The sequence below is a fragment of the Perna viridis genome, chromosome 8 (genome assembly GCF_037379345.1).
Source record: "Perna viridis isolate PV_CMFRI_1.1 ecotype Kerala chromosome 8, ASM3737934v1, whole genome shotgun sequence".
Taxonomy (NCBI): domain Eukaryota; kingdom Metazoa; phylum Mollusca; class Bivalvia; order Mytilida; family Mytilidae; genus Perna; species Perna viridis.
The window spans coordinates 38409910-38434520 of NC_142452.1; the positions used below are offsets into that span (position 1 = coordinate 38409910).

At 34.1% G+C, this 24611-nt stretch overlaps 1 protein-coding gene across 2 annotated transcripts; it reads right to left on the minus strand.

The window, feature by feature from the left end:
- Window positions 1–1776: 1776 nt before the first annotated feature.
- LOC148610413 (putative ammonium transporter 1) lies at window positions 1777–24558 on the minus strand. Of its 2 annotated transcripts, XM_088543110.1 has the most exons (13): window positions 22457–24558; window positions 18934–19110; window positions 17075–17164; window positions 16308–16538; window positions 14731–14825; window positions 13324–13464; window positions 12686–12880; window positions 9841–9903; window positions 7246–7384; window positions 6663–6775; window positions 5614–5740; window positions 3460–3555; window positions 1777–2034 (listed from the first exon to the last, which is right to left on the minus strand). In XM_088543110.1, exons 2-13 carry the CDS (start codon window positions 19088–19090, stop codon window positions 1844–1846), a joined length of 1638 nt encoding a protein of 545 aa, XP_088399236.1. In that variant the 5' UTR covers window positions 19091–19110; window positions 22457–24558; the 3' UTR covers window positions 1777–1843. The 2 variants fall into 2 exon arrangements, with proteins under 2 accessions (XP_088399236.1, XP_088399235.1); XM_088543109.1 differs by having other exon boundaries at window positions 18934–24558.
- Window positions 24559–24611: the final 53 nt, after the last annotated feature.

Consider the following 24611-nt stretch of genomic DNA (forward strand, 5'->3'; position numbering starts at 1 on the left):
CCCACGAAGTACTGATGTTATTGGTTTCTTATAAAGCATGTGAATATGATCAGGCTAATCATAAAATCTCCCTAATCAATACGATTATTCGGGTTTGTGCCAGATGTGTAAACTTTGTTTTCTTTTTTCAAAGGCTTTATTTTATTGGTTTAATATTCTTCCAGCAAACTTTATTTTATTCTTTCGGTGGCATAATATATATACAAATTTCAAACGATGTTAGAACTGTCAAACTGCGATGCAAATGTTTGGTCGTTCCCTCCGCGGGACTCGAACTCGTACGGCTTTGACATCTATGGCAACACTGCCTGCACAAAGTCCAGCGCTCTAGACGTTTACATACCTTCCCTGTATCAATTTGATCCGATGGAGCAGTGTAGCGAATACAGTCGTCACATTCTGAGGCGTTTTTATTGAGGAGTCTATTGCACTGACCCATAATGACCTTTATCTAAGCCTTTTGATTGGTTGAATTTTTTTAAGCGCTTCATTGAATTGGAATTTACACACCAAAAACTTAGATGTGACTTTCGTCTGCCAATTGGTAAACATGGAGCGGTCAATTTCCTATTCCTGGTCGAATGGTTGTCTCTTTGACATATTCCCTATTTCCATTCTTTATTATATCTTATAGACAAATTAGGTAATAAAACAGTTATTAAATGGGTTGGATGCAATAGACAAGAACATTTGTCCTTTATATATATATATAATTTACACATGTGCAATGGTTGTTTTCATTTTAAATATGATGAAGTTAATTTTGATTTATAATTGTTCATTTTGATTCAGTTGCAATTTTTTTTTCATATTTTTGATTTTTTGTCCAAACTTAATTGTTTTTTCACAAACCCTTTGTATCAACAAATAAATATTTAAAAGTTTTCGAGTTTTTTTTGTAGTCAATATATCTTAGTATAGTCTTATAATTAAGGTTAAAATTTCTCGGCTAGAGTATGTTTCTTTTTTTTTTGCACTGAAATCCAGATAAAACGGACATGCACATAATGGATACGTCTTCTTAATTTTTTTTGTTTCTTTTATAACCTGAAGTATAATGGACCGATTCAGAAAATTTATGGCATTCTGAGATTGCTATTGCTCATGGCGTTCCTAATTGGTCAAGACCACGTTGTCAAGATGTATTTTAAGAGTACGCTGCGACATCGCAAATATTGTGTACGAGGATGCAAGTTAAATTTCTGGAAAGGTCCATTCAACACAGGAAAAAGTGCATCATATGTTTTCATATGCTTTAAAACATATATTTTTTGTTGTGTATGTCTGTTTCCTATGTCTGGTCTTTGTCCCTGGATTACATTCTTTTGATTTCCACTATAATAACCTTGGTTCCCTTGATTACTCTTTAGGACCAGTATGGTGAAAAATATGTTTTTGTGCTTTAAAATACACTTGAAATCATATATTTTCGAAAATCATAGGAAAACCATATCCTTTTCGTATTTGAAATTCTATTGAAAACATAAATATCATATGTCTTTTATTCAATTATTTTTTTTTCGTGAATTACTTTCTTAGTCAGGAACATATGTTCATGGTGGTCTGAAACCTATGAAAAACATATGATAAACATGTTTTCAGGTGTTTTAAAAACATATGAAAGAAATATGTCGCAATTGATTTGTATATTTGTCATGTATATGTAGTTAATTGCTCACGTAATGGAATTCCGTAATCAGTATTTATTCCAATCCAAAAAAAGTATTAGGAGAACGTTTGAAACAGTTATATCCCGTTCGTTCGCAGAAATATAAATCAACCTTATATCATTTTATTCAGAACTACACCATATTCGAATTATGACATGACCTCAACGTCAAAATCAATGAATGCCACCACATGGCGGCTTCTTTATTGACTGAACTCGTGGTATCACGTGATGGCACGGATGACATGAATGCTGTTCCACGTAGTGGGCATGTCTACTCTTCTGCATTTCCGGTAAATAGCGACATCTGTCCCAATAGTTATGACTGCATGAAATGATCGAAGGTTTGCCACTTGAAAGGGAAACTATAAAACACGAATATTTTTAATCGGAAAGTTGAAATATAGTTGTCGTTCATTAAAATAACTTTATAGGAGTGCACCATAAGAAATTTGAACACAGAAAAAAATTGTACGTGTACACGCTTTTGATGTAAGACTACAACATAAATATATATCAAGAAGATAAATGCAACAAAGACAAGTATCATTTATAATACATGCTACGCAATAAATTTAATTTGATTTAATCAGCTCTCTGATTGGTTTCCTGTTTAATTTGATTTGGTTCTGTGACGTCATTTACGTTGATTGGTCCACAGTTCGCGATTTAAATCATTTTATTATGAATCTATTCTAAATATCTGGACTGGAATCTATTAGAAATTAAATCATAGGAAATGTTTTAATTTTGAACAGGTTACCGTTCTTGAATGAGCTATTTGAGGTATGAGGTAGTAACCATGCAATTCCTTTGATATTGGTGGCCCAGAGTAATTTTTATCTTACTAACTTGTTTGCTCCAATGTGATGTAGAACACATGCTCAAAAACCCATTTCAAATCAACAAAATTATGAACAGATCAAAGAGTTAATTCCCATTATTTCGAATTTTCTTGTAGTGTCCTTTAATTTTTTTTTTCATTTTCACATTATACCATTTCAATAAATTATGACCGAACTTACATTTCACAGGGAAAAAAAACATGGGTTGAATTTGTTAAAACATGATTTGGCATATACCACCCACTGCCTGTGTCTTCTATGGACAGCCTCTTGGACTATTTCAGCCCAGATAAAAAAAAATCGAGCAGCAGATGTGCGATAATCTTTTCGTTATGACATAAAGTAAAACTTCATGAAATATGATCCTGCAACGGTGCTTTTTACAAAATTATTGAAGTTATGACCGAATGTCCGATAATCTCCCAACAAAGATGATTCCATCCTATCTCTCGTAATGACGCAACACAATTCCTCTTAACTTTTGTTAATATACATGTACATGTATAATTAATATACATATAAAACTTAAGTAAATGTATATTTCTCATAAATGTACAACTTTTTTTGCTTAAGTAAAAAAATATAGCTTTATTGCTTTTCTGTACATTCTAATTCAAATTTTGAACTTTTATATTAAAGATGGATAATTTCTTCAATTCAGTTGTTTGAAATATGAAAACATAATTTATGTTGTTTCAATTAACATGATTTTTAAGCCTTAGACTATAGTCTTAATACATACATTTCAGACAAAATAAACATATTTTTCATGCCAGGGCTTACGTCATGAAAAGTAATGGGATGGAATCGTAACCCTGTTGGGAGAGTATCGGACATAGGGTTACGTTATCGATTCTATGAAGTGTTATATTCATTTACATGTGTATGTAAGGGTTGTATCCCCGAGTATAAACTAAGTCGTGTGTTTCAACACTAAGAACTTACCATTATCTGATATAAGATGCTTCTTATCTTTGTCTGGTTCTCTCCTCCAAGCATCAATCGGATAAGCATACTCTTCGAAAATATCAACATCAACACCTATTGTATAAAGAAAATAATGGAAGTTGTGAAGTGGCTTAGTTCACTGCATATATACGACACAAAGGTGCATTTGATATGACTTGGATATATATCTAATTTGGTTTTTCATAAAAAAAATCTATATACTTCAATACCGATCTTGAATAATTAATTTCCGAAGCACGATAATGTAACGGGAATTGGTTATCTATGTGAGCACGAAGATAATACTAAATTATCTTTAAAATTAGGTAGTAAATCCAGGGGTATACCAGGATAGTTCTAGCCTGTACTCTGAGCTGCTCAAATCAAATTTACATAAATGTTGATTAGTTTGTATATTATTGAAAGGGAAGCATTATTTCGGCATACATGTATAGTTTTTGACGGTTCTGAAAGTTGAAGGGCTATCTTCTCACATTAGTTTTGGGAAAAGGGGTATTCGCAGCTTTCAGCCGCTGTCCTTATGACTAATTGTGTTCATTCTAATTTTTTGGGTACACATTTTTCATAATAGGGCGGTCCTACATTTGAGTTTTTTTACATATCAAATGAACACATATTTATTTCATCATATTCTGTATCTCCTGAACTTTTTATACGTGCACATAATATATAAATATATATATATATATTGTAAGCGATAAATAAAACAATGCTTTTCCTTTTTCAAAGTACCAGTCCATAAAGAATTCAGACACTGAATAAAGTGATTCATGGTGAAAAAAAAATCAACCAAACAAACGATGCTTCTTTCATTCTACATATGCTATACTTTCACATAACGGTAATCATTTCTGCATTTTTTAGAAAATCATACATTCATCGCCCACTAAACTCAACCAAATGAAACAAAATCAAGAACGATAACTTTTGCAAAGTGCCACTTTCATTTACAATCTACATAATTTATATCTCAAAAGGGCAACAAACAAATGAAAAACTAAGACTGGTTACACTGTATGTGATCAGTTATTATTTTAGAACAAGAAAAAAAACTGAATCCGGTGGGTTTTTGACATGCATGAATCACCTTCTGTCTGATTTTTATAAAGACTGCTACTTAAAATGTAAGAATATTATCACCATACAAAACAGACTGTAAAATGGACTACTAGTAATTAACGATAAGCATTGACCAAAGGGTTTCTAAAAACAAGGTTAACTGCAGTTAACAAAATGAAATTTAACACTTGCAAGTTGTTAATGTACAAAAATGTACCTTCACTTAAAGAATGGCTGCGTAGTGCTAACGGGAAACGGTTGCGTTTTGAATGACATTACTTTTAAGTTTTGAGAGAATCTGTCCATGTAAAATAAGCTAGATCCTATGATAGGAGTGACACAAGGCAAATTTTATCCCCCTATTGTTTTTGGTTCCAATTTAATGTATATACATGTACCATATGTACTTCAATAAGTAGAAAGTTCGTTTTGAATCATAAATGGATGGCTAAGAAAATGATTTTAAAGTTCCCTAACAAAGCAACCAAATTTTGCTCAGATTGAAGTTACCTCCCTTTTTTCAATGAAATTCAGTGCTTTCTATGTACTTTATTTTTCTTTAACCTTTGCAGTTAATCCAAAACCAGCATTCAACTTTGAGAAAGGATGCATTTGTGATTTGAAATGGGGGATTTTTTTCTTTTAGAAAAAACAAAACAACAAAATTTGTCAAGTGCCACCCACTGCCTGGATACCCTTTCAAAGTATAATTAAAATGTCGGCTAATACATATCAAATAATTTTCATTTTTACGACCACGAGGACCATTCTATATAGTGAACCGTTAATTAGTATTTCTCTGTCTAACAATCAGGCAAAATGTATATAATGTGTGGCACATGAAGAAAAAAAACACATTGATTTTGTTGCATTATCCATGTATTTATACCTCATAAACTCAAAGTATTTGTAAAGTTTGTTTTTTTAAGATTTTCGTTCAAATGCACTGTGGAAAAAAATGGAGGGAAAATTTTCCCGTATCTTTTCCCTCTGTGACCAGTAAAAAATGAAAAATTATATGCCACACATTGCCTAATTCTTAAACGGATTGGTACTTAAAGGTCTACTCACCTTCGCCTTCTGAATTTTTATCTATCCTGAGAACGTCGGACACGTAAAGAACAAACAGAATTAACAATGAAAGCACAAAACACCATGCAGTTATGGCGATGGCACCAATCAGATTCCAGGCAAAAATCTAAAATAATGTAAAACAGACTAAAGAGCCTGATGCTAGCATAAGTGTACATTATAATATTTTTAACCCCAGAAAACGATTTTTGAAAGTGGGTTCCGAGCAATTATTTGCTTATTTTTGCACTAAATCAAACGAAGAGGGGTCCGACCCTCGGAAACCCCAGGATCTGCCAATATGCTGAATCAACATTTTATTTTGTAAATTGAAAGTAAAGCGTAACCGCATACTGACGATATCTTGTTCCACAGAAATAGGAGAATAAAGAAACAGTTTCACAATATAGTTACAAACTACACAAAAAAGGAAAACGATAAAAATGCATTGATGTTGAGTACATATTGTGTGTATAATAATGCCCTTTTTCACATGTGAGACTGGTCGTTGTAACTTGTTACTGATGAAATAAAAGGTCATTATTCCAAGTTTGCATACGTTAATCATAACGCTGATTAATTTGTATTTTTGTAATTAATAGATGGCCTTTACCCGAGATTTCAGGACATTTTATAAATCAAAATGTATGAAAAGTACTTATAATAAATGTAATTCGATATTAATTCTGGTATGTTGGTTGGTTGGTTGGTTGGTTGGTTGTAGTTTAACGACCTATTGTAGAATTTTGTTCATTTCAGGACACACAATCAATCAAACAAGCCCTGTTTGAGGCTAGTCCGAAACGTTGAGACGGTGCTTTGTGCTGGCTTACACAGCAGCAACCGACAGGTAGACGGACAACTTATCCTGATTCCGAGAGCTTACCAGTCGTCAGTCTACTGACTGTATATTAAATTTGGAAGTTTTTAGACTCGTGAGCTTCCGCATTGTCACAATTTAAAGATAACTAGACACCGAATATGACATTATACAGACAAGACATATACTACTCCATTCTTACAATAATATACGGTAACTAGAAACTTACCAGGTATGGTGTATCATGATATATACCATTGACATCGGTATTGTATGCAGCTCCAAATGTGAAAGAAAATATTGGAGCTGCGTGTAAACCCCAGAAACCAGGTCCGAAATGTACTGCAAGATGTTCAGGAAAACTTGTATTAACATGTCAAGCGATATACATGTATTAAAAGGACAACCATCTAAGTTAAAGTCGATAATTAAAGTAATTAATAACCATATAAGTATAGATATATAGTCTTAAAAAAAGACAAACATTGTTTAAAAGAACACATTTAGATACATGGATAGTGTACCCTGTCTACCCCCCTTTTTTGGGACTTTAGAATTGTTCGGTTTATACTGGCTAAACGTGGATTGAAATTGATGTGATGGGACTTCAGACGGAATTGGATGGACAGTCAGGTTTCATCGCATATGCCGATGAAAATTTGCGGATAAAACATTTGTCAAAAAAGTGGAACTCTAAATTATATGAATGAAAATATTTGTATTAACATATTATCGTTATTATTTACCTCACAGAACATTTTACTGTAGTAAAATTCATAGTTTAACACTTCGTAAATTGTAAAAACAATTACCAGCAAAGCATTCCGCTGGGTCGTCAACTCTACATCGGTAGAGTAAATAGCTGTAGACCATGTAAACAATACCTCCGACGACACCGACGACAAACGCGAAGTAAGAATAATACGAGTCACACCCAGCAGCAACTGAAACCTAGAGCAAATATACATTTAACATGTCAGTGCCATTGCTGTTTGAGAAGCTATACTTCAACATGATAACTAACTATATAATTCAGATCAACTTCGAAGTTTAAGAAGGTAGACCTAGGGTAAGGGACAAAACTATTAAAAGTCATTGGAACGTTTGTATTCAGCATTTTACATCAATTTTATGTAAGCATCTAATTAACTTGGATTCATTTTATTCTGCTTCAAACGAAAGATTGAGAGGCTTTGGTGAAGTTGAATATAATACAAACATATCACTGATTTCATGAGTTATGTCCCTTACCCTAGGTCTACCTCCCTAATCAATCTTCTTGTGAAGAGTCTGCCGAGCGAGAAGCATGGAGCTTCATATGCAGATATAAAAAGCAACCCGAATTGTCGTTATATTACGTTCCCGGCCGCGCGAAGAAAACTCTATTCAAGAGTAGAAGAGAAACGGGAACGGAAGGGGACTGGATTATACAAGTTATATAAAACGTTAACTTTATCAAAACTAGTTAAACCCTGAGAATAGCTCACTAAAAGGTACCCCGTTCCCTATTGAAGTAATCACATGGTCAAAATATAAACTAAGTGAGTGATCAAACCCGAAGTTGATGTCGCTTTCAGTCTTACATTGTAAATCGAATCACACAATTATATAAACTTCTGGTAAAATATCAAGGTGATTACGTAAAAGTTTTGGGCAGACGAACGGACGAACGAATGAAATACGTATGGGCGGGCAGACAACCATGATCACTATTTACCTTCAGCAAAGTCGGAAATTCAGCCGTTTGAATTTAGATTCTGACTTACGTATTTAATATGTAATCATATATTTTCGTTTGGAAATCTGTCTGTTTAATACATGTATGCTGCTTGCAAATCATATTTTATGGGATCATATTTTGTTTGAATACATTAAACATCTCATTTTCTTACATTTTGTTTCAGAGTTCTTTAAACTACTTTGGTCTGATTGTTACGAAAGACCGAGATTATTTTCTAAACCAATTCCACAAATTGATAAGGACAGCACAGAATTCTTAAATTGAACTTGTATTGTTAATTGTCCATGGAGTGTATGGATGCAATTTATTCGTATTATTTCTTGATTGTGTAACGTATAATGAGAATTTATTTAGCACAATTTTAAGTTACAACCTGTCAAAGATTTTGATAGTCTACAACAAAAATCCTTGATATTGCATCTTGTTTATTTGTAGTGTTTCAAAATCTTTATCGCTGGTATTCATTTTATTACTTGTTTTTCGTGTATTTTAATTACTACTATGTATTCTGTGATATTTATGATGTGTAGCACAGGGTTTGTATTTCCAAAGAACCAAAATAAAAAGTATGAAAACAAAAAGGTATCAGTTCTCCCCAACATGTCCCGATGGTTTCATTAACATGATTAAAGTATCACAACAGCATCAATAATTCTAATAAATTAAACCATCAACTTGTATAAAATTTTTGTCTTAGAAAACAGCGGAGTCAATGGCCAATCCAAGGTAGACAACTCAAGCGATCTGATTGCTCGTAATATTACATTAAACCGTAGAACATTAAAGATATGTAGGAATACTTGACAATTTTTCTCTGTACACAAGAAATCATGTTTGTTTTTAAAGGACTACTTGTAGATCAATCCTAGGATTTTATTTGTACATTTTTGAACATGCAAGCATACAGAAAACGTGAAGAGTTTTATGCCTGACCACAAGTGCAGAAATTGTTTTGTATATATTAGTGAACATACAGTGAAATACACTAACTTCTTTTACACTCGTGGTTATAAAATTTGTTTTTTTCCACGAAAGTGATAATAGTCTAATATGTTTCCAAACGTTTCAATAGTAGTACAGTAATAATATGTAATTTAATAATAATAATAATAATAATAATAATAATAATAATAATAATAATATGAGGACTGACTTAGAGTAATTTTAAGTAGCACTCCAGATAAGAATCATGCAAAATATGATACGTGGTTGAAAAGCCTACATATTTTTATTTTTGATATTTTGTTTAAAATGTTATAATAAACAGAAATTAACATGCAGATTTTCAAATAGTCCTTACTCTTAGGAAATATATATTACAAAAATGTACCAAATAATTCAAAATTAAGGGAGATAACTCTGTAAATGACATTGAAATACAATAGAAACTATTAAAATTTTGCTGTGTGAAATATCTCCTAAGAACAGGCAGATTGTAATCAATGATTACACATTATATTATAAAAAAACTCATTAAGCAATTTTAAAACAAAAGTAAAATTGTGCAGCATTTTAGGGGTGTATTACATTAACAAAATTTGCATGATTCTTACAAAGACTGTTACTTATGTGAGCTGTTCAACTGTTGAATACATTCGTGTTCATAGTAATTTACACATTTCACTAAATGATGGTATGAAAATAGAAATAAGTTAATAATACATACTGCACCAACGATAAAGCCATTTACAACAGCCTGTATCATGGGCCACCTAAATTCCGTTCCCGACTGAAAGAAAAGAAACAGATAAACAAACAAAATAGGTCATAGATTTTCATCAGATTTCAATTTTTTTATCATCTTTTTAACAGGACGGAGGGAAAGATGCGAAAGTACGAACGGACGGACACCCGCCTTTATCGAAATGTATAGAAGGCCCAAACCATGTTCTCAAGAAGAAGGTATACTTAAAATATGAAATAAAGATATGGAAATTTTAACTCTGATTTCCTTATTGAGAATATATATTTGTTACATTTGGTCGAGCTATTTTTCAGCATTTAGTTGGCATTCCTATAAGCACTAATTGTACTTCTCTCCTAACCGACTAAGTTCTTACAGAATCTCGTAAAAATAAAAACATAAAAGGTGCGATTTTTTTTTTATTTCAGATTATTGAAGATGTACTGTCTATTACATGTAATAAACCTTCTTTGGTAAATGATTACCTTCAATATATCAACAAGAGCTTGAGATAAAGGAGACTGCAGAAACAGCTTGTTCAGTATCTTTTTAGAACCAACATCTCAAACTCGACAACAGTGGTCATCTCAGTACTAAAATTTATGATAAAATAGTACCTTCATTTCCTGCATATGGAGTTCATATTTCACAATTGATTCGCTGTACTTAAGCAAGTACTAACCACTTTGATTATCTTGAACGTCATAAATAAGTGCGTAACAGACTACTGAATCAGGGATATGAGAAAATGCGTCTCAATAGGTCTCTTACTTAATTCCTTTTCAGATATCAGTCCTTGGTTGAAAAATACTCAGTTTCTTCTATAACAATGAGTTGTGATTGCTTTTTTGTAAATTATGCTTTGTAGTGATATGATTAGTGTTTTTACTGATTATGACACTATAGCATGCAAATAAATTATAAATTCAGTTAGCTTTTACATGTGTATTGAATTTATGCGAAATTTAGATAGTACGTGGTCTGAGGTAACCCCCTGTGCACCCCAATCATCAATCAAAATCCGATTTTAAGCTACGGGGGGGGGGTAACCCTTATACGTCCCATTTATTAATCATTTTGTCACCAACAAATAAATTGAAGAATTTTTGTAATTTTGAGCTTCTGTTAATACCCCATTGAGGCAAAATTTTTTTTTATTCTTCGAACTTCACTTTTCTACAAAACGAAGGATATTGGCATAATAGGTATTATTATGAAGCCCAATGTCTCAACTTCGCAATGATATCAAAAAAGTTGTGGTAACACTTAAGGTTTTAGAGTAAAATGAAAAAAATGTACCCCTACCCAAAAGAAAAATCGCTTTAATTTTTTTACACATTTACAATGTGAAAAGCCCTAGAGTATCCATGGTTTAGTAAAGAATGGCTTATTTGGTATTTTCTGTTTAGTACTATCGCAATAAATACTAGGGTTCTTTTGATAACTTGTAGCGGTTTTTTTCAATAAAAATGTACCAAAACGTGAAAAAAATCGGATTTTCCATTTTCCCGTAGAAAGTTGCATATATTCGGTTCTACAAGTTATTGCTCGACTAATACGTCTGAAATTTGGTATCTTCGACGGATAAGTTAATAGTTCGCATCTTGTTTATAAACTACGGTATTTTGAAAAATAATGACAATAACGGGTGATATAGAAGAAATTCTGAAAATTCCCATTTTTACGATCTTATAGTAATTGAAACCCAAAAAAAGAAAATCTAAGCTCCTGTATTGATTACATATGTTGGGTATACCATAACATTTATTATGAATGCCTAAAATAGTACGTTTACCATTTCGGTAAACTGTGAATGAGAATTATGTTTGATACTGAGACCAGTTTTCTAGGGGTAAGGGTAGTATTTGTATCATTTTTTGAATCTTTTTTCTAGAAAACTAGTTTATCGTGGTTCATTTATGTAGGAAATTAAATTGTCTATCCGATGAAACCAAATTTGAGACGTTTTCATCGATCTATTATAACTTGAAGAATTGAATTTATGCGATTTTTACGGGAATATCGAAAATCCGAGTTTTATGCTTTTTTAAAAAAATAAATTCTGAATACAAAACTCGCCACAAGTAATCAAAAGAACCCTAGAAGTATTAATTGCGATAATACTAAAAAAATGAAGAAAATACCAACTAAGCTATTCTTTACTTAAGCATAGATACACTAATGGTTTTGACATTTAAATATATATCAATTTAAGCGATTTTTTGGTGGGATAGGGGCACATTTTTTAATTTTACTCCAAAACCCTAACTTTCTTGATATCATTGTAAAGCAGACACATTGGGCTACATAATAACACCTATTCGTATTTAGTTTCTTTACACATGCTTTCAAAGGAACATAGACTCTCGAACAATTGAGTAAAAAAAATCTTGGCTTTTTGACCCAGTGGGGTACAAATATAGGCTTACACTGAAAAAGAATCCCAGAATATTGTTTTGGCGACAAATTGATTCGTTAAAGGGAGGTATAGAAGTTCATCAAAATCATCATGAAGCTGACGAGTGGGGGTGGACCTTCCCAACCCACTGACTAAATCATTCACTCAAAATGCGTTGGTTTGAAATATGGAAAACTCGTCCCAGAGAAAACGTACATCGGCCCATGTACTAAACTGTAAAAAATCCGAATAGATGTATCCTTTTTTTCTTAACTTCATACCAGTAAGTCCATTGTTCAATTTGTTGCTTTCAACTTCATCCTTTTGCCGGTAGTACCCATACACGAATTACAAAAAAAAAACTTTTCAAAGATTCCCCAATAATTCGTGTGAAATCATACTCAACCAATCAGATGACGTGGTACATACTCCGTGTTTACTAGAACTATTCAGTATTCGTGCCATGAAATATATCACCATGAAGGAACCAAGACTGGAGCAGAATACATTCATGATCACCATACCAACAAGTTCCGAGTTAGGGTTGACATTAATGGATACAACCCGAGATATCTGAAGGGCTAGTAATCCGCAGTATATTATTACACCTCCTAACCCGGTCATCTGTAAAAGAAATTAGCCGTGTATGATCTATATCTACCAAGATTTTGAAAACAATCAAAACTCAACAAAACAAAAATTAATGTAGTGTAATCCCGAGCTTGAATGAACCCCGATATACATTATGTATATAACAATAAACTGCAATACAACAAAATAGAAAAGATGAAAAAAACGTAAATAAATTTTGCTGTATATGGCAAAACTTTAAGCAAATGAACAAGACAAAACAAACAAACAAACAAACGAACAAACGAACAAAAAAAAAGAATAAAACAACGGCACATGTCCATTTGTACATGTAAGAGTGAGTATATCTTCAATTTTGTCTAACACGAATTCAAGGCTAAAATAGCAATGCACAATACAATGAATAGATAAATTTAAACTATTTTAGTGCAAAATGGTTCTTTTTCACTTTTAAACAAGACATAGTTGCAACTCACCGGAGCTGAGTGCGAATGCAACACTTGGACTTTATTGCAGCAGGTATATTTTATTTTTTCACTCCGCTTCCTGCAGAACAAGGCTCCAAGGAATCCAACTACCCCACCGCAAACGTGAATAATACAACTTCCACCAGTATCCTTCATAAAAAGGGAAATAATAATAAAAAAATACCAATCGATACTTGAAAAACTGTATGCAAATCTAAGAAAGTTACACCCTTGCTCCCTCCCAGAAATCATGCAAATGGAAAGCAAAACAGGACGAAGAGGAAAGATGCATAATGACATATTCATATGGCGAAGAATGCATGGAAGTTTCATAAAACTCAATTCATCGGTTTCGGAAGAGTTGCAAATAGAAATGCGGGACTTACGAACTGACGAACGATAGGCGGACATTGTGTCCACTATTTAACTCCCATTTTTAAACGGACAAGGAGATGGTATAAAAATTAGCAGAATTAAGTATACAAATCAAATCGATATTACTGAACAATATAAATTTTCAATAATTCTTGCATTCCAGAATACCTAATTGACGAACCTTTTTACCGAATCTATGCTAATCTTTATACCATAAATAAGGGCTTTTCAATTGAAAAACGACAGTTTTTTGTAGTGTAGGTCATGCATCATAAGTTCAAATAACTGAGCAAGAAAGTTCATACTTTACATTTTTTTACAGCAACATGTGACTAATTTTGTACATGTAGATGCGCAGGTTAATTTCAGCAATACTTTAATCCTAAACTTTGAAGATTAGATGTTATTATTCCGGTTATGAGTACAAAATGGGGGATCAGGCAACTATAAATGCGTATTTGCAAAAAAAAACAAACAAACTACATGTAAATGTTTAATATAAATCAACTCCTAATTTGGTACTCAAGGCACTCGTGAAATATATCAATTTAAATTTGTATCCATCTGCAAACTGATTTATTCAACGGGTCATAGTTTTCCTTTCCTCGTTTGTCTACCCCGGACTTGACTTTTTATGAGCAACTCGGCGGTTGTTTCTAGAAAAACAGAGGACGCTTACCCTACCGGTGCACCTGGTCCATGCTCCCAATTTTTAGTGAAGTCCGAGTTGCTCATTTGCTTTTGTTACTTTGTATGTATGATTATAGTTACTTTATGTTCTTTGTTTTGAATGTCTGTTTTCCATGTCCGGTTTTTGTCCCTGGAATACATTCTTCTGATTACCGCTAAAATCTTGGTTCCCTTGATTACTCTTAAAGAAAACAAAAACAAAATCGTATTGACGACGAACAACATACGTGTATTTCGACATGCAGTTTTCTCAGGAACTATGGTTTTTTCCCCTAGAATTTTGCAAACTGTGTGTTTCACAAATACGAGTAGAAGGATGAGAAAGATGCTTGATAAATAGGTTTAAAATACCTTAAAAACAACACCAGTGTCGTTCCTTAGGTGGACTGTCTGGAGCCAGCCTTCTGAGTCCCAAGCCCAATGGACCACAACGGGGTGGATAAAAACTGGAACAGCAACATGTCGACATTGAGTAAACTCTACGGTATATAACCATTTGTAAAAGTATGAATTTTGGATGTGATGTAGTCCAATAGTCCAAGTTGTTAATTTACTTTTGCTGCTTTGTTCGTATTATTTTGGTTATTGTATGTTCTTTGTTGTGTATGTCTATTTTCCAGATCTGATCTTTGTCCCTGGATTACATTCTTTTGATTTTCGCTATAATCTTGGTCCCTTTGATTATTCTTACACACGTTTCACAATGACACGGAAATACATGTATATGAATTCCATTCATTCTTATATCAATTATATATTTATCAATTATGGACTTTTAACGACGTCAATATGTTAAATGATCGAACAGGTCCATACATAACGTATTGACTGAGTGAAAGTCCTTTATTAATATACATGTGTTACATATGTAGATAATGCATTTAGGATATGGAATGGTGTGTCCTGTTGTAATTTTCCGCCATTATTGGCTGAGTAATTACGGAACGGAACGGTTTATATCCGGATCTAAATATACAAGTATAGCGTCAATATACATATAAATAGAAACATAGCGTCATTATATTTAAAAATAGAAACAAGAATTCATGTACGTGGAATATCCTTTGCATCACGTGATCATTATAACCAATGAACAAAGAAGATTGTTACACCAGATGTAATATTTGGTTATAAAGTATATTGCTGTTCTTTGTCTTGTCTGTTTAGGACATACTTAATATATATATATATATATATATATGTTTTGTATTACATGTACCCTATTTGTTCAGCTAAAAATGGTGTACCCCTATTGTGTTTTTTCATTTTTCAACAAGCACGTCAGAATGTTTCTCGAACTAAAATTAACGCAAAAAATTGTAAAACAAAAACAAATCATTTCTTATCTTCTATTTTTTTTTTCAGAAAAGGTGTATTAGGGAACATACATACTGTATACATTGATTTTTTCGCTTTAATTACTTCGGTAAAATATGGATTTCGACGCGTCGTTTGAGCCAAGGCCGTGTCATGTGTGGTGAACGGAAGGATGGAAGCTGGAGAAAATGACACTAATAAATAAACGAAGGAGTACAATATATACCTATCGTAAATGTCTAATTACTGGTGATTTGTTTATATGAGAACAGACTAATTATATTATATGCATGTATCATCCGCTTTAAAAGCGTGGGAAATAGTATAGAGCATAAATGAGCTTGTAGTCAAGACTTTTAAAAGTGTAAACTGCTTTGCACTGAATTTAAGATTCCGCGCCTTTTTCGGTACTAGTTTGAAGTTTTTGTACCATTGCCCTCCCCCTTAAAAATATTCTAACTAGTACTACTTTATTAAGCAAGATCATATTTACACAATGTACATGTATTTCATTAACGTATAAAAAAACTTCAGGATAGCAGTTTATCATTCCTTTAAAAAATCTCGAATTTGTGGGCGTCTTTCTGTTTATCGGTTTGATTTTTACTTACATGCTAGAGATAAAGTGACTAGAAAATATGTCAGTGGTTTAGCTCTCTCTATAATTCCCCCAGCTGCAATGTTGACCACAGTCATCGTATAGCAAGCATGTTGTATCCAGGGGAGATAATCCCAACTGTCCATCTCAGAACCGAACCATTTCCTTTTGTAGCCAATAAATTCATTCCCAGACATTAAGGCAAACGTGTATCCAACAGCCCAAACACAGCCAATTACAACAACTGGAAGAGTGGATGTATATAAGAAATTTTCTCATCATACCCATTGTTTTTCCAGACACAATGACTTTAAATCTTAAAAGAGAATAATAATATAATACCACCCTCCACACACACACACACACACACACATTTACACACCCAATAAAAGCAAGAAATAATAACGATCGAATTAACAAAGGCAAATTAAAAGTCACTTCAATAACTGATTTCTGATAAACGAACATGTATATAAACACACATATGTTTGGGTGAACGGTTGTATGCATTGTATATAAATGTATATATACATATTATGGAGGTAGACCGAGGGTAAGGGACATAACTCTTAAAAATCATTGGAATGCTTGTATTCAGCATTTTACATCAATCTTATATAAGCATCTAATTAACTGGGATTCATTTTATTCTGCTTCAAACGAAAGCCTGAGAGGCTTTGGTGAAATTGAATATGATTCAAACATATCTCTGATTTCATGAGTTATATCTCTTACCCTAGGTCTACTTCCTTAATATACCAATACAAAAAGATTACTCACACATATTTATCAGTATGACTAAGAAAGACGACAAGGCGTTCCTGGCTCGGGAGAGTCCTGAGTATAACAAACCAAATCCACCTTGAGCTACTGCAATATAACACAGAACAAAAAAATACACAAATACGAATTAAAACATTCAAAACAATCATAACTACAGCACGCGGGTAACATACAAATAAATCATTTCATATGGTCAATATCCGAATTGATTATTCTTGGAAAACTTGAAAAGTCGTCACCCTGTATATTTAAGATGAGTGGCCTATTTCATCCCAGTTTACTGGCGGGTCCGGAGGAGGATGGAGAGGATTGATACCCTACTTTTTACTAGAAAATATGTCATTTCCATTTGTACAATTGACAAAAAATGGCACCCTTCTATTCAAAGTGTTTGGACCCACCTCTGCGTTTGGATTGTTATCTCTGACATATTCACCATATCCATTCTCGTTATATAAACAGGTTTGGTAATACCCCTAAAATTAGCAGAAACACCCGTTTGTTACACTATTGTTTTTTAAGAATGTGACCTTTTGTTATTAAGTGGGAATTTAATGCGATTTTGAGCAACTTTTGCTTCTGTGGCAATTATTTCAAAAGTTTCTAACTCAAGTAAAACACAAAATTTTAAGGTATGTACTTTTTTAGGTATTGATTGATTAATTGTTGGTGCTTAGCGCCCAAGCAGCAATAATTCAGCTATATTCGGGCGATGAACATGAAATGGATGAAATGTGTGATAAAATGAACATGAAATGCAGAATGGGATAGGACACAAGAATTATTAGGGTCGACGAGTTTTGATTGTCACTGGAAATAGGGACAGGGGGTAGGATAGGGCAATTTAGCCTCCTGTGGTGGAGCGAAAAGGTTCCTACTCCTATCCAATACAACAGCAGGGTTCTTTGACATGCGACGAATGTGGCGTCTTTCTCAACATGGTGTAGCACGCACTATGGTTTGCGGTCATTATTGGTATTATGGTCTGACGACCCCAGCATGTAGCATTCCAGGGGTATCTCATTCCACCACCTGGGGCACAAAACTCAGTTACTCTGTGGGCAGAGAACCCTAGCCCCCGGTCACTGTTCTGGGCACTATTTAGTCACCTAGTAGGACAAGCTTAGCGTTAATTCGGGCCTATTCTTTTGACACCCGGACGTGCAAGGGGCTTTATATATTGGAAGTAAAAGTGTATGTTCTCAAGAAGAATTGCCTGAAATGCAATATGAATTCCCCACTTGTAACTTTCCAATCTTTCTAAAATTGTAATGAGTAAAACACGCGTCATATGAGGGATAGTATCCCAAATTGTGGAGGGTTACGACTAATTCATGGTTGTTTCCAACCTGACAAAAACAGTAATATTCATGCATGTGTAATTTAAATTTTGTATGGGATGTAGGACCAGAGAGCAACCATGATGATATACAATGTATGAAACTAAGACGCTATTTGAGCGTTCGATTCAATGGAGTAATGACCACCATTATTTTAAGAATAATAAGATGGAGATAAGTAAGTTATTCGTGACAAACATTTTCAATTATGTTTTTTAAAACTAGTAATCCCCACCCTGGTGTAATTTGACTCCTCCAGTAGCGGATCCAAAGAATAACAGGTACATATGTATTTGAAGGGGGTCCGGTAGTTAAAATTCCCCTTTTTTATGGAAAATTTTGTAAATTTCGTGCAAAATTTTGGCAGGCAAAAAACAAACATCCATGTAAAATTGCCTGAAATCTCCCCGTTTTTGCGGATTCCCTTTTTTAAATTTTCGGATTCGCCCCTGCTCATTACATTATGATGAATACGTATTTGCACGCTTTGTACAATGTACGAGGACAAATACTTACGGATCATTGTTAAGACGGACAGAACCTCAATTGTTCCAGTTAGCTCTTTACTAATTTCACTATAGAACAAGTTTTGTAGGGTTCCATTCTGTGATAGGAGAACTTGCTGGAATACCGCTGTCAGGTTACTGAGAATCTCGTTATTGGAAGCAGCCATGGCTAAAGCACGCTTATGGACTGTGAATGATCACTTAATACATTAAATATTATTGCAAGTACATGTTTGCCTATCCCTAAATGAGAACTAAAATATGAAGAAGAGTACTCAATCAGAATCCGAATGTACGCGTAATTATTGCATCAATCATGGTTGAATCGACAATATAAACATTTATTCATGAATGCAGTTATTCCGCCCCAAATCATAAAGTTCTATCGCTCATAAAGTTTAATCGTTCAAATAGATATTTCAGTGTACCTACCTTCAGTTTGACATTTTTTTTGTGTCCGATTAATCAGCCATGTCAACTGCGGCGTGCTCGATTATATTTCAAAGTGAAGGTCAATCAATTATAAGGAACAGGAATTATGGGTACTATGGGTACTATACAAGTAATAGAAGCTAACCTATCTCCTTCAATATCAGGGGCGTAACCAGAATTTCGGGTTAGGGGGCGTTAAAAGAATTAATTGCCGAGCGAAGCGAGTCAAGAAGGCTTATGGAGGAAGAATATTTGAATAATGAAGATTTCATGCAATTTACAAAAAATGTTTAACAATTTAAGGGGAAGCGACGTACGCCCGAAATGCCCGACCTTAGATCTGCGGCTGAATATGTACATGTGTAGGGCCCACACAGTGTTGATAAGTTTTTCTCGTGGATTTTACGATTTATGAAGTTCATGATGAGAGTTCAGCTGATAGATTTCCTTAATTGATTGATTGATTGATTGATTGATTGTGGTTAAATTCTCTTTCGTAAAATCACTCAGTCAAAAACATGATCATATATAATGACATGGACTTCTTGTACATCCCTCTCCTTATATTTCAGCTCATGATGTGGGGTGTAACCCCCTCCCCTCTTGAGTCCACCGCACGCTGTTAAATGACGGGCGCGTACGGCATAAATTTTGTATCGAATCCAGCTTACAACTCTGCGTTCTAGTCCAAAGCTAGTACACACATTTTTGTACCGTGCTTAACTTTTACAAATAATCTCTTGGAACAAGGTTATTTTATTCACAATGTCATGACCAAAGTCATCATTCCAAAAGTTGTGGAGCGTTGGTCATTACGACGTGGCCATCTCCACCACCATCGTCGGAAACCCACAGTACCTCCCTCCATCAATAAAACAGATTGAAAAGGAAACCATGATTAAAACAAGAAACAATATATTCGTAATTCAGGGGTCAAGACTAGAAAGAAAGACAACATAAAAAACAATAATACATATAAGTCATATAAATGTATAACATCGACGTTAAAAACTGGGATATTGGGTCAGGTGCTCTGGTAGGGATATTGTCTTATGCTTTTCTTGACACACTCACTGAGAACATCATATGATGTCAAATGTGCCCTAAAAAGATATAGGTTAAAAAAAACCACTTTGAACAGAGTTCCGTTTAAGTATCGTATGAAGTTTTTTTCTCGTTTTTATCCAAAACTGACAATAAAAGCGATATGTTGAGTGTATCTTGAAAAGCAGAGAATGCTCAACCTCCAGGGCACCTGGTCTAGATTCCCATTTCGTAGTTACTTAGGTGTTTTGTACGTCCGAGCAGCAATATTTCAGCTATATTCAGACGATGAACATGAAAAGGATGATAAAATGAACATGAAATGACGATGAAATGAAAAAAAGGATGGGACACAGGATAATAGGATCGACAAGTTTTGATTGCCACTAGAAAAAGGGGGATGGGTAAGGTCGGTTAATTTAGCCTCCTGTGGCGGAGCGCAAAGGTTCCTACTACTATCGAATACCACAGCAGGGTTCTTTAACGTGCGAGGAACTTGACATCTTTCCCAACACGGTTCACCACTATGGTTTGCGGTCAGGTTTTCCGTATTATAGCCTGACAACCCCAGCATGTAACATATCAGGGGTACCCCATTCCACCAACTGGGGCATACATCCAAGTTGCCCTGTGGGCAGAGCGCCTAGCCCCCGGCTAGGTTTCTGAGCACTATTTAGTCGCCTGTTACGGCATGCTTAGCGCCGCTGCAGGTCTATTCTTTTAACCACCGGACCTGCACGGGGCCTGTACCCCAAAGGCAAGCCCACTAAAACTAGATCCTGTAGACACGCCCACTACAACCAGACACTGAAGACACACCCGATGCCACTAGATCGTTACAACCTGCACTTGAAGACAAGCCCACCTTAAGACACGCCTAAATCCAATAGACTAGCAAAGCAAATCCACAATCACTAGACCTTGAAGGCATGCCAACTATACAACTAGACACTGATATCAGGCCAGCTATGAAACTAGATACTGATGTCAGCCCAACTCAACAACTAGACACTGATGTCAGTCCAACTGTACAACTAGACACTGAATGAAGGCAAACCAAACAAATAGACACTGAATGAAGGCAAACCAACTATACAAATAGACACTGATGTCAGGCCAACTATACAACTAGACACTGATGACAGTCCAACTTTACAACTAGACATTGAAGACAAGCAAACTATACAACTAGACACTGAAGGCAAGCCAGCTATACAGCTAGACCGTGAAAGCGAGCCAACTATACAACTTGACCGTGGAAGCGAGCCAACTATACACCTAGACCATGAAGGCAAGCCAACTATAAAACTAGACACTGAAGGAAAGCCAACTAGATACTGATGTCAGGCCAACTATCACTAGACCCTGATGAACAAATAAAGAGTTTTTTATATACCTTTTTTTTTCATTAAAAATCAGGCTGTATTTAAGATAAATTACACACAAAAAGTATCAGATTTACTAGAAGTACAACTTTAAGATACTTTTAAATATATAAATGCAATAATTCTTTCAAAATGAAAGGCAAATCAGTGTGAAATGACTGAACGATGCATTGAAAGACAATTTGATCCGTTCATTATCAAAATGAACTTAACATTTTATATCTACGAACATCTGTTTGGACTCCACCATGCCTTCTACATTCCATTATATGGTTTATTAGTTAACTGTCAGTCCCTGTAAGAATCATGCAGTAGGTGAAATACGGTATGAAAAACACCATTTTGATCGTGTAATTTGACTATTTGCACCATCAGAATCAAGGAAAACAGACAAGATTTTCCATATCATGCTGGACCTTTGAGTTACAATGTCATTGAAATGCGTTGAAAAAAAAATGGACATTTCAAGGGGAGGTAACTCTGTCAAAAACCTCATTTTTCTAAGATTCTATTGAAAAAATTCTGCGCAAAGCCAGTGAAGCAGAGATCAAATAATGTTTTTTTTCAAATAGAGAAAGTATCCTTGAGTGATATTACATTGTCAGATCGGTGGGGTTTTGACATGCATGTTCCTGATTTTTCTCAATTTGCCTAATTCTTACAAACACTTACACTTAAACTTTGTCTTGTTTCTTTACCAGTACAGTAAAACCTGTTTAAAACGAACGTTGAATATTACGAAAACCTGTCTATACCAGACACTTTAAAGTCCATATTATATCAATTTAAATGTATTTTGAACCTTCGTTACGCGTTCTCCGATTGCATAGACATCTCATATACCAAATATCATTTCGCATCGCCAACATAGACCGAAACGTCAATCGAACACGTACACCTGACTAATTTAAGTTTCAAAAGGGTTCGGTTTTGACAGATTCCACTGTATATGTATAACCTTTTTGTTTTCAGCAGTATTATCGTCACCCTTTAAATAGGAAAAAAATGTAGCGTTACCATTTTTGTTACATTCAGTGGTAGTCCACTACCAAGCGGGATACTCGTACCCGCTTTGTGGGTACTGCGAATATGGATTTTAATCTAAGCATGTGAATTGGGGTGATTTTTTTACGTCTACGCATAATGATGACTCAATTAAAATTGATACACTGAATTCTGTCAAAATCAAACCCTGAATAACCCGAAAATCTGTCTAAACTAGGTATCTTTTAAAGAGGTAGACTTAGAGTAAGGGATATAATTCCTGAAATTTGTGGTATGTTTGAATCATATTCAATTTCACCAAAGCCTATCAAGCTTTCATTTGAAACAGATCAGAATCAGTCCAAGTTACTTTGATGATCACATTGTAAATGCTGAATAAAAACATTCCTATGATTTGTAAGAGTTGCTTCCCCTACCCTAGGTCTACCTCCTTAAGACTTTATTACTTTTTAAGTATTTTAAACCCTGATACATGTACATCAGGGTAAATCGAAGACCGTCCAAACAGAACCAAATTTTAAATTCAAAATGGGGTTTAGTTTTGACAGGTTTCATCGTATTTTATTTTACAATTCTTAATACAGTGAAACCTGTCTAAACGAACCCCTTTCGGACTTAAAACTTGATTAGTTTAGAGATGTGTTCGGTTTACTAAGGTTTAAAATACACTTTTATGTCTAAGAATAAGGCAAAATGTGTATAAGGTGTGGCGCAAGAAGAAAAAAAAACAGAGATTTTGTTCATACCCTATAACCTCCAGGAACAACCATCAAAGTCTTTGTAAAATTTGCCTTTTTAAGATATTGATAGGTTAGATTTACAAATGTAGTTGAAATACACTATGGAAAAATGGTGGGAAATTTTTACCGCACTTTTTCTTCATATAAGCAGTAAAAAAATATCTACTTCACATATGCTTCAGGGTAAATTTAAATTGCTTTTCAGTTGTTTTCTAGATGTCTTGATTATATATTAAGGCAAAAAATACCAAATTGAGAATTTGATGTGCCACCCCTTGCCTGATTCGTACACAGAACAGTACTTAAATAGGTATAAAAAGACTATAATAATGAGCAGTTTAGACAGAGTTTCGGATCATTCGGCGTTGTACTGTATCTTCTTATTTCTTACTAGATTTACTATTTCGTACATTGTCAATGCAGAGGCAGATGCAGACACTTTAAAAAGGAGGGGTGCTAGCCGGGGTTCCTCAGATAAAAGGGAGTGTTAGGACATTATTTGCAATTTTTTTGTTAATTTTATACATAAAAATGACATATTTTCCAATAATAAGGGGAATGTCAACTCCCTGCATCCACCACTGAGTTAAAGTACAATTTTCTGATTTCAGATTAATAAACTACACGATTACCCAAAAATGCAGGACGAAGAGAGAAAAAGGAAAGTTTCCTATGTGCATCTGATCAGTGACTTTTAGACTGTCGTTTACACTTTCGATTAGGAGACGTGTAAAGAGAACTAACTCCGTTTAGAAAAAAAACTCGTACTGATTTAATAATTTAAGCCACATAGAAGCAGTTAAGAACTTGGGAAATTCCTTTGACACGACAAAAATTAACGCGTGAAATGAACAGCACAATCCCCAACTTATGTACTATGTAAGGCTATGTAGTTATATAAAATATCGTAAAGTGAACCAATTTTTAAGCAAATTTTAATTTTGCGGTTTTGGATGTCATTTCAATTTAGCAGCTACTCAATTTCGCGTCTGAAACTCAGTTATAAAGATTCTTATTTTTTTCGTGCTTACGATATTAGCGAAAATAAATTGTTTTACTGTTACTTGTTACGACGTCAATAC